This window comes from Vicia villosa, linkage group LG2 (assembly GCF_029867415.1).
Source record: "Vicia villosa cultivar HV-30 ecotype Madison, WI linkage group LG2, Vvil1.0, whole genome shotgun sequence".
In the NCBI taxonomy this organism is placed as follows: Eukaryota; Viridiplantae; Streptophyta; class Magnoliopsida; order Fabales; family Fabaceae; genus Vicia; species Vicia villosa.
The window spans coordinates 4,749,014-4,761,007 of NC_081181.1; the positions used below are offsets into that span (position 1 = coordinate 4,749,014).

Sequence of the window (11,994 nt, forward strand, 5' to 3'; positions counted from 1 at the left end):
TTAGCTATTCTGAAACCCACTTCTATATCTCAAGCAATCGGGCTTGCAAAGCTGGTGGAATCCAAATTAAGGGATGCAAAACCCAAATTTCAAAAAACCTTTTCACCTAACACCATTCGTTCAAACCCCCAAAACCCTACTACTATTGTTTCTTCCCCCCTACAAAACCTTTACCTACCACACAACCAGCCAAATTACCAATTCGACGCCTCTCCAATACTCAATTACAAGAGCGTCGAGCCCAAGGTTTATGCTTCAATTGCGATGAAAAATTTATACCAGGCCACAAATGCGCTGCTGGAAAATTCCTATTACTAATTGAAGATGATGAACCCCCCACACCAGAACCAGTAGACACTCAAGTCGACTCTATCACTTCCATGAGTCAGGAGGATACATATTTCCAACTCTCTCCTCAAGCTGCCAATGGCAAGTTTTGCCCAAAAACATTGAAATTTCAAGGCTCCATCAACGGACTTTCAGCCATGATACTTATCGATACAGGCAGTACTCACAATATTTTACAGCCTCGTATTGCCCAACATCTTAAACTCCACACACAACCAATTCCCAATTTCTCCGTCATGGTAGGCAATGGTTCTAAATTGTCTTGTTCGGGAATTTGCCCAACAGTCCCAATCAAAACCCAGGAAAATTTCTTTGAAATTCCTTTTCATTTACTTCCAATTGAGGGCGCCGATGCTGTTCTTGGAATGGAATGGCTTCGAACTCTCGGTCCACTAATGGCTTATTTCTCTATTCCTAAAATCTCTTTCACTCATGATAACCACAAGATCACTATCACCGGTGACTCTAAAACTCAAATTTCCCCATCCTCTTATAACCAATTTTGTCACCTTTTACACACTAACTCAGTTGCTTCACTTCACCTACTACTTTACCAACCCACACCAGATCCACAACAGAACCTACCACAAATACAACCTAACCCACTTACTGATTTACCCCCCACAATTCCAACCAAGATTTCCAAAATCCTTCATTCATACACTAAGGTTTTTACCCAACCCCACGGTCTGCCCCCACCTAGACCTCATGATCATAAAATTCCCATTATCCCAAACACTCCTCCAATCAATGTAAAACCTTATAGATATCCCAATTCCCAAAAAGATGCCATGACTTCAATCATTCAAGAGATGTTACAAGATGGTATCATAAAGCCCAGCAACAGCCCATACTCCTCCCCTGTCCTATTAGTCAGAAAAAAAGATGGTACTTGGCGATTCTGCGTGGACTATAGGGCACTTAACGCTGTTACAGTTCGCGACCGTTTCCCCATCCCAACTATAGATGAATTATTTGATAAATTGGGTTCTGCAACTATTTTTTCTAAGATTGACTTACGATCCGGTTATCACCAGATCTGGGTTCTTCCAGAGGACACTCACAAAACTGCTTTTAGAACATTTGATGGGCACTATGAGTTCCTAGTGATGCCATTTGGCCTAACTAACGCTCCTAGTTCTTTTCAATCTGCCATGAACGACTTGCTGCGCCCTTACCTACGACGGTTTGTACTAGTGTTTTTTGATGATATACTCATTTATAGCTCCAATATTACAGATCATGCAAACTATTTAAAATTGATTTTAGACTTGCTTGTTTCTAATCAATTTTATGCAAAATTATCAAAGTGTGTGTTTGTTGTTCCTAGTGTTGCTTATTTAGGTCATATTATATCAAGTGAAGGTGTAACCCCAGATCCAGAAAAGATTAAAGCTATACTAGAGTGGCCAAGGCCTCGTTCGCTCACGACACTCAGGGGTTTTTTAGGACTCACCGGCTTTTATAGACGTTTTGTACGTCATTACGCCTCTCTCGCCGCTCCCCTCACCGATTTACTTCATTCCACTAAATTACATTGGAGTTCTACAGCAGAGACAGCTTTTACATCATTACAACAAAAAATGACCGAAACACCAGTCTTGTGTCTTCCTGATTTCTCTCTACCTTTCGTGCTGGAAACCGATGCTTCCGCGATTGCAGTTGGAGCTGTTCTGTCTCAGCAAGGACACCCAATCGCCTTTTTCAGCAAAAAGATGTGCAACCGCCTTCAGGCCTCCTCTGTGTACGTACGGGAAATGTATGCAATCACCGAAGCTGTAAAACAATGGCGTCAATATTTGATAGGCAGACATTTCATCATCTATACAGATCAAAAGAGCCTAAAGAATCTCCTAGTTCAAACTATACAAACACCTCAGCAGCAAAAATGGGCTGCTAAACTACAGGGTTTTCAGTTTGATATTCATTACAAACCTGGAAAAGCTAATCAGGTTGCCGACGCTCTGAGTCGTCAACACACCGAAGATGAGGCCATACTGCTATCCATTTCCTCTTCAGTTCCACAACTCCTTACCCAGTTGAAAGCTTACTACAAAACAGATCCGAAAGGAAGAACATTCATGAGTAAAGTACAGACAGAAGTATCACTCCAAAATACTTTTCAGATGAAGGATGATATAGTCTATTTTAAAGATCGTGTTTACATACCCGAGATTCCAGATCTGCGAAAGACCATTCTTGCTGAATACCACTCTACTCCAGTTGGGGGACACTCGGGTCTACAACCAACCCTTGCTCGCGTTTCTTCTTCCTTCTTATGGCCTGGCATCTACAAGGACACAAAAGTTTTTGTTAAAACTTGTTCAGTCTGTCAGAAGAACAAATATATGCCAAAAAAGAAACAAGGTCTTCTTCAGCCTCTTAAGGTTCCGGCGTTAGTATGGGATGAACTAAGTATGGATTTCATAACATATTTACCTGTTTCTCATGGACACACAGCCATTTGGGTGATCTGCGATAGACTCACGAAGTTTTGTCACTTCCTGGCACTTCCAACCAAATATTCTGCTGAGGACCTAGCTCTCTGTTTCTCTGTCGAGATCTGTCGTCTACATGGAGTCCCTAAGTCAATAGTCTCTGATCGTGACCCCATTTTCCTCAGTACTTTCTGGAAAGAACTTTTCCATGGTCAAGGCACCACGTTGAAATACAGCTCAACGTACCACCCTGAAACAGATGGACAGACAGAAGTTACAAATCGTTGTTTGGAAGCATATTTAAGATGTTTCACAAGTGATAACCCTAAGCGATGGTTTCGTTACTTACATCTTGCAGAATATTGGCACAATACAGCTTATCACTCCGCCATCAAGATGTCTCCTTTTGAAGCTTTATACGGTCGTCCTCCACCTTCGTTCCCAATATATCAACAAAACACCATCTCTGTTCCGGAACTAGACCTGACACTGAAACAACAACAAGAGATACTTAACACTCTCAAACAGAACTTGGAGCGTAACAGATTAAAAATGATGAAGCAAAGTAACAAGAAACGGAGCGATATTACCTTTCAGATCGGCGACTTAGTTTTACTCCGCCTCCAACCATACCGTCAACAGACCGTCCACCGCCGTGTTTCACAGAAACTTTCGCCGCGTTATTTTGGTCCGTTCTCGATCCGCCGACGTATCGGAGCCGTTGCATACGATCTGGATCTTCCGCCTTCTTCCCGGATTCACTCTGTGGTCCACGTTTCTCAGTTGAAGGCTTACAAGGGACATGACCCAATCTCTCATTTTCGGCCACTACCACCGGCCAACAAAGCTTCAGGTGACACAGAAGACATACCAGTGAGGGACACTAACGATGGTAAGACAACTGGTGATACACATGGCATACATTCAAACGAAAAAGAAAAAGAAAACTTGGAGGATTTTCTGAAAACAAGTGAACTAGGAGAGAAGAGTGAAAGTAGTGTTTCTCAAAGTAAAGGGCTTTCTACAAGACTTAATGGTTCAGTTGGTAGTTCTCAAGTCCCAAGTACTATAGCTTCTGTCAATAAGACTTTTCAACAAAACACGGTTTCCCAGAAAAAAACGTTGGATGCACCTCCACCATCAGATGAGAATCTGATTTCCCTCGCTGAATCCCCACCATCAAAGCAAGACAGGCTGTCTCCCACTTGCACAGATTTGAAACGGTGCACACGGCCCGAGGCCAGCTGGCTACCACTCAAAGCTGTTGCGGGTACAGCTTCCCACACGCTTCCTTCACATGCTGATGCGCTCCCCGAGGCCAGCTGGCTCCCAATTACCTCTGCTCCTGTTCCTACAGCATCAAATATTTCTTCAAGTGATGTTTCTTCTTCAAATTGGGCTGCAGCTTTCCTCCGGCCCAACACCTTCTCAACCCATAACCTAGAGGACAAGGTTATTCTTGGACCGGGGAGTAATGATAGTAGGCCCAAACGAAATACTGCAAAGCCCAATTAGTTTAAAGACTATGTGATGTAATATTTTAGTAATAGTTCTAATTTTTGATGTTATTATTTATGTTGGGCTAAGCCCATTTAAATGATCCATTAGTTGGAAGAATGTATTTAAACCCCTTAGGGTTTAGAGAGAAGGCAGAAAATTAATGAGAATATTTCCATTTTATTGTTCTTCTTAGTTTTGAGTTTGTCCTTTGCTATAACCCTAGATCTAGAATTAAAGTTGCAGAATCCTTTGTATCAATTTATAAATACTTGCATGGTAAACACTTAAGAACTCAGTTCAATTGTTTATTTAAACATCCTTAATCAGAAATGAAGCAGAAACCTTAATGGTGGCATCTTCCAATTAAGCACCGAGACCAATGACAATCCCAACAAAATGTCCATCGACCTCATAGTAGAGATTTATCAGAAACTGGATTATATTTATCTTTAACATAGACACCTAATGATATTATATGAAACCATCCATTGTGTATATAATTGTATCATATTAATCTGTAGTCTATTTAATATTTATACTATCAATAATAACTAAGCATAATGACTAAGTTTAATGGAAAATATGTAGGGGAAATCCCTTGGTAATAGGTAGCTAATTCAATGGTGAACTGATTGCCTCATCCACTTTGTAGCTGACCACTTCTCCCCAGAGAGTACCGGACATCCTCCATGAACACTTTCTGGATCTGACTTTCCATCCAGTCCCTGAGAACACCAACCACAAATATATTTTGCGTAGAGCATTTAAAAAAATTACTGCTCATATTTTATAATCCAAGTGAATGATTTCATTAAAAGGAAAAGTTATACTGACCATACTCCAGAAGAGCACTGCGTTTCCTTTTATTGGTTTCACACATATCCCTTTCGACATTTTTCCACCACAGCTACATTCGTCAGAACCAGCCTGAAACATATTGCATATTATCAACTGCGGCCATGAGTATAGGTGAAAGGTCCAACTAGAGTGTTTGATAATATTATCACACCACATGGTACATAGCTAATGCTTGCATTTTACACATCAGGCATGTTTTTCAGGTTATAGGTAAATCCAAAAATATAGTCAAGAAATCAATGAACATCGATATTCAGGAAGAAACAAATCACTAAGTAAGATTTGTCTGAGCATTACTAGTCTGAGTATTGAAACATAAGTTTAACTCTATCAATGAGAGGAATTTGGAATGAGATTCGGACTACGGGGACAAAACACAATTTTGAAAGTTCTACAAACTAAACCAATAAACAATAAACAGAAGATACATGCATCTTGTTATTCGTCAAAATGAAAAATAATTTATTCTCAGTTAGAGCCTAGAGTTAAGATCCATACACAATTGTGGCATCAGCATGTCACTTAATATATGCTTCAAATCAGTGTCTACGGCATCTACCTAAACATGCCAACATGATAGTTCAGAAAATGAGAAGCTTACCATTGGGAAATGTGTTTCTCCTCCCTCAACATTGTCACCTAAATACATAAGCAATGTAGCTATTCGCTGCCCACCACGCTTCAAGTTGTACTGTCACCATAAAGAAAGGCACAGAGGGGTGAGGATGATTTATTGAAGCAACTGAGGTGATTCTCACGCTTACTATGAATCTATAATAATGAAATATAACAAAGACAGGAATACAACTTACGGTATCAGCAAAGTAGTCATGATGAGCCCTGTAAAACTGATTCTTCTCATACCTGTGCTGCGGCAGATGTTAGATTGATACTCGCAAAACCCACCAAGTTCAGATCTTATTAAAACAATAAGTCATATCCTCACCTTAGGACTTGCATAAGCTCTCCATTTTCAACTGGTACTTGAGAATAGACAGAAATTCTTTTTTCAATTGCCTAGTTGAGAAGTGGAACATATTTTATCAGAATGTACAACTAACAATCAAATAAAATATTAATGAGCTGAATGGAAGGATCACATTGTTCTCTTCCTGATTGTGATGCAGTCACACAATAGGTACGAAACCTAAAGGACCATAGGTGTGGCAGTGTTTCAAAAATTAAACTAGTTACCATTAACAACCCAAAAGAGGTTCCTTAGTGTGTATCAGACATAAAAACTGTCCAATATAAGACAAACCAGCTGGTGTAATCCATACTTTTAACACTCATTTGATAACAAGACGATGAGGTAAGAGTTAGAGGCAAAGTAAACTTGATAACTTACTTGTATCATAGGATATTTTCTCTCTACACCATTCAAAAACATACCAGAGCTTGTTCTGACATCACTCTGGACTCCCTGTGGAAGATAGAAATTTCATTATGGTTTATGAAGAAATGCATGTCCAGAGATGTTAATGACTCTCACATGCTAATACAATACTACAAAATAAAAGTACTTATTCTAAAAGGTTACAAATTGTCCAAATAACATCAAGACTAAAACTGTGGTTACATAACAGCCACTTATGCCCAGTAACTTTAAAAAAACTTTAGATTTTCATTAAGTTTAACTCGTTCATTTTTCCCCTCTAGATAATTTCAAAGTAAAAAGCATTGTTGCTTAACAATGGTCATACACATGATATCACTTCGTACTAAGTTAGTGACGCAACTATATGTGTATATATGTATGACCTTATTTAGCCATGTTGTTGAATTAACAAAAGCTTCATTTAATCTTGAAAAATGGCATTTGTTTTAATTCTTCACAAGGTGTTTTGTTAAATTCCTTAAGTGTTTCTATATGGCAATAGAGAAACAAATCTTAATTTAGGTGAAGATTGTAGAACGTATGAATCATGATAGTAGAGACGTCTTTGTGTTAGGTACCTTGGGTCCGCCAAGGGAGATGTTAACCATAGGATTCAAGTAGTGTGGAAGAATGCTCCGGGTGTGATCTGAAACATAAATGGGTCGACTCAGAATTCAAGGAAAACTTTAGTGCACTGCTCTAAGATATGTAATGTTGAATAGGACTAGATGTTGGGCTGTAGAAAACTTTTAGAATTTGGGCTTTAGGATTAACACAACCACTAAAGCTAGCTCAAGCGGTGAAGATTGCTCAAGCATTATAGTTACAAGCTTAGGACATATCACTAGTCGACATGGGATTTCAGCACACCTCTCACATCCATTATTGGACATCTAGAGTGTGGACAATCACAGGTGGAATAACGGGAATCTTGACATAACCCATGGTGTTCAGGATTTCAACACACCTATAACTTATTATACATGTGCCTCTAATATACATCCTTGATTTTATAATACTCACTATATACTCTAAAGTGAGTTGTTTACATTAGAGGAGTCAGGTCCCTTAAGTAATTTCAAGTTCATATTAAATCGAGAGAACAGAGACTATAAACTGTGTGAGAGAAACTCAAACCAGAGCTCATGGGGGCTTAGGTAAGGAGTCTGAACACCCAAAATAGATTAGGAGGTGACAATGATTTGAGAGAACCAATAAAGATAAAGGAAACAACAATGGATACAAGAGAAGCACAGTTACTGCAAAGTCAAAAGAGAAGAAAGAGAAACAAAGTAGAATATCAATAACAGAGAAACAGAGCATACAAATAATAGTCACCCGAAAAACACCAGAATAGCATCTTCTCTGAAAAAAGAGGGGAAGGAATCCCATCTCTCTCTCCCTAAAATCAGTCTACAATAATCAAATAACATTATAACACAGGTAAAAGAGGGTTTTTGACGACCCTGGCATTTGCGAAATTTCCGAGATTCTCCTGTGAATAGCCTTTGCGAAGGTTTGACCTAAAATGCGGTGTGACATAGATAGAAGAAATTCCAACCATGGGCTCCTTCAACATTATCATGTTGTCACAGTATGCTATTGACAGGTAAAAGAGGGTTTTTGGTGACTCTAGCATTTGTGCGGGAGAAGTGTTTATGAGGTTCTCCTGTGAATAGCTTTTGGGAAGGTTTTGACCCAAAATGCGAAATGACATAGATAGAAGAAATTGCAACCGTAGGCTTCTTCTGCATTATCATGTTGTTATAGTGTGCTATTGACAGGTAAAAGAGGGATTTTGGTGACCCTAGCATTTGTGCAGGTGAAGTACCAAGTTGTTAAGATTCTCCCGTAAATAGCCTTTGTGATTGTGAAGGTTTTAACCCAAAATGCGGTATGACATGGAAAGAAGAAATTGCTACCATGGGCTCCTTATGTAATATCATGTTATGCTAATGACAACTGTGGTTTGGGCATGTGTGAGAAGACTTGGAATTGAGGAATTTGTGATACAATTGTACTATACTCCTACGCTGTAAACAACCCTCTCCTCATATAATTAGACATAGATATACTAACATCCATTCATGGTAACAATGTTTTCATCCTAGATCTCTGGCTTTTTAGCTTATAAAGGCTTCAAAATCTCCAATTATGAAGTATTTCTTCGGAGGGAGTTAAAAAACTGATCTAATAGAGGGATAATCCGTGAACAAGATCAAGCAACTATTTCAAAGTAAATCTTCATTAGGTTTGGATCTGGGGATTTAAGATGATGAGAGTGAAACACAGGAGAGAGAAAAGGAAATTATTTTTCTATGAAATGAATGGTATTCTCATTCTGAATATGTCCATTTATAAGCAAAGACTTAAAGGGTACAGAGTTAGTTGCAGAAATAACTGTCTCAAATAAACTGTTACAGATGTTCCCTACTACTGTAGAACAACTAAGGCTATGTGCATACAATACAAAGAAGTACTACAGTAACAGTAATAAACTGAATAAATATTACGGAACTGAAGTATAGAACCCTAAAATCTCTTAAAATATTTGAATCAGCTCTTCATTTATTAGAGGTTAGGTATTATTAAGTAAATTTGTCATTCATCTCTTCTCCTTGTCCTACATAACGCAATGTAAGCATCGTCCTTTGATATTGGATTCAGTTTAATAGTTTCCAACCTTATTTATTCATAAAGCAAATGGCAACAATAAAGAAAGTTCAATTTAATTATCAATCTGTTTTCCATACATATACACTCTGCATTTCTTCTTAATAGGCATTTAGTAAGATATTATCAGATTCATACATGCTAAAATTTGGAACTCTAGGTGAGTTAGACATTAGCAAATGAAACTTAAACCCATCCAGAACATCTATTGATGATTATGGCCACTCAAAATGAAATTTATAAAGAAAAAACTATGTACCTTTCCAGTCTTTACATCCACCACTGTTGAAATTTTCAGGCGAGGGAGGGCTATTGCCCTAAGATAATCACATTCCTGTAAATATATAGCTTTAATACGCATCTGCAAATTATTTTTATTGGCAGCTGAACATTTTTGAAGTACTGCTAATTGCCCGAGACTAGTATGTTATTCTCTTATTGCAGCCGATAGGATGATCTTGTATGTGAAGAACGAGAAAATCATTCTTCACAGAGACTTCATTGATTTTATTTTTATGAACAAGATGCCAGCAATGATTGCTGGCTGTGAAGTATGATTTTCTTGTTAGTCACATACAAGACCTTCCTATCGGCCAATGGACCTTGAAATGGAGAGACTTCATTGATTTTTTTTTATGAACAAGCCAATGCACCATCTAATAATAGTCTATGGTGTCCTCAGTTCCAATTCCTGAATTCTAATAAGAAATTCATGAATCACATCCATAATTCTAAATGCCCCAAGAATAATCTAACTGAAATCGTTCTTTTAGCTATCTATAACTTAAAATGAAGAACAGGTTTGTGAACATATAATTTGTGTAGTATGTTAAACTGTATAAAGATTTAAATGGACCAAGTGTGAGATAAGAACATAATATTTTTCATGTTACAACATGCATATATCATATTAAGACAATTTATTAGAAAGAGAAAACAAGTATTTGGGCCCATAATGTTGACTCTTCATGAAAAAATGAGCGTCAGAAACATAACTTTAATCATGAAAACAGCACTTAGAAGAAAGGACAAACCTCCGAGCTCAGGAAGTTATGCAGTAAGATAATTCGTGGAGACCAGCTAAGCACCTCAGGTTTGACCTGTGTAAGGATTGAGGATCAGAGAGGAATAATCATCAAAAGTCAAGACATGCTAATCAACTATTTTTTCCCACACATAGAAACTATTTTTCATTGAGAAAAAAAGAATAAGTCATTTAAAAATTCAGCAACAGAGACATGGTTAAATTAATGAGTCCAGTGTAAGCTGGAACACACAGAATAACATCAAGGATTTCAAGCTCAAATATCATGATGATCCTGATATGCAAGTATGCACAGGAAAGAAATCAAATGCCATCATAACAGAATTATTATGCACACGGAGTATAGTCAAGTATTTTTAACCATATATATTTAATTGTTCTTAGAAGAAAACTTTGATCTATTCTATTTTTTTTTCCTGATGAAGCGTTCATATTTTCATGTTTTTCTGCATACTAAGTGAGTAGGCAATGCTATTTTCTTCAAATTATTTTACTTGAAGGTCATTCATTCGGCCAAAGAGGGATGGAAAAAGTTGAAAATATTAAAGTTTAGCAGATAAGAGGGTACAGCATACATAGCCAAGGCGTAATATTTCTGCTTCCTTGTCATTATTCCAATACGGAAGGCCTGAAAATTATAAGAAATTCTCAATACTTGTAAAAGGGAAAATTCATTATTTTAATCAAGTAATTTTAAAAAATAAAATAATATAGTATCAATAAGGCACAACAATTGAAAAGTATGAGATTTTGTCATGGAAAAACAAGAACAAAATCTGATAAGGCATATGGAATTTGATTTGTTTCAGGCAAGACATTGCACATGGTGTGTAGAACTACACACGCATCTTGCCTGTGATAAGGACTTTAATAGTTATGGGAATAATTCTAGGAGGTATCTACATCACACAAAACCAATAAAAGCAATATACTAGGCATAAAGGATGCATATAAAACTACAGAAATATACTTTGTGAAATTTCATAAAAGCAATAACACTTGTACTCTACATAAAACTAAAACAATACTAACCTCCGGGCAACTGAAGGTGACCATTTCTCTCTAATCCACGCAATCTTCTAAACGGTTGAGACTCTGTACCTACACGAACCAGTTAGAATAACAGGGCATATAGATTACAATCAAATATAGTTAGTATAACTTCATACCATATGAATCTTCCAATTTTCTTATGAATGCCAATTGAGAGAGAGCACCTGCAATTCCAAATAGAAAAGAATTATATAATGAGAAGCTCTGATTCATAGCTTATAGCTCTGTAGCACGGACACCTCTGAGAAAAGGTCTACGAGTGTCAGTGTCCAATACCGACACTGACACTCGTGATTATCTTTAATTTATTATTTTTTTTTTTCAAATTATTACCGCGGTAACGTAGCTTAATTGAGTTGCAACAAAACAATTATGCAAAAAATAGTTTGCGGACAGAAACAATCTCTAACACAGTTTATGATGAAGAATTAGGGATTAGGTTATCTAAAGTGAGAAAATCAAAAGCATGATCTGGCATAGATATGAAAAAGAAATTGCAGAAGTGAATCAGCATTGTGAAGTTGCAGAAAATTACCGATAATCATTCCGATAGTGACGAATGTGAGAAGTCCGAAAACGATCTTAATCGCCGGCGCCATGGTGAGTCAATTGTCAACGTCAAATTCAAACTTTTTCTTCTTCTCTCTCTTTTTATGCTGCGTTTTGCGTTTGCGTCTTCGTTCATTTCTTTCCTTCTTTTC

At 37.5% G+C, this 11,994-nt stretch overlaps 1 protein-coding gene across 2 annotated transcripts; it reads right to left on the bottom strand.

Annotated features, from left to right (window-relative positions):
* Positions 1 to 4,544: 4,544 nt before the first annotated feature.
* On the bottom strand, positions 4,545 to 11,994 carry LOC131648864 (prolyl 4-hydroxylase 1). 2 transcript variants are annotated; one of them, XM_058918591.1, is made up of 12 exons: positions 11,829 to 11,994; positions 11,410 to 11,457; positions 11,273 to 11,335; positions 10,816 to 10,868; positions 10,230 to 10,295; positions 9,455 to 9,529; positions 6,493 to 6,567; positions 6,091 to 6,161; positions 5,957 to 6,008; positions 5,746 to 5,835; positions 5,121 to 5,213; positions 4,545 to 5,011 (listed from the first exon to the last, which is right to left on the bottom strand). In XM_058918591.1, exons 1-12 carry the CDS (start codon positions 11,890 to 11,892, stop codon positions 4,904 to 4,906), a joined length of 858 nt encoding a protein of 285 aa, XP_058774574.1. In that variant the 5' UTR covers positions 11,893 to 11,994; the 3' UTR covers positions 4,545 to 4,903. The 2 variants fall into 2 exon arrangements, with proteins under 2 accessions (XP_058774574.1, XP_058774573.1); XM_058918590.1 differs by having other exon boundaries at positions 11,273 to 11,341.

Coding starts and splice junctions, on each gene's coding strand:
- LOC131648864 (XM_058918590.1), bottom strand. CDS start 11,892: ATGGCGCCGGCGATTAAGATCGTTTTCGGACTTCTCACATTCGTCACT. Junction 6,162..6,492: donor GAAAATATCCTATGATACAA/GTAAGTTATCAA, acceptor CTTCTCAACTAG/GCAATTGAAAAAAGAATTTC. Junction 6,009..6,090: donor GAGCTTATGCAAGTCCTAAG/GTGAGGATATGA, acceptor GCCGCAGCACAG/GTATGAGAAGAATCAGTTTT.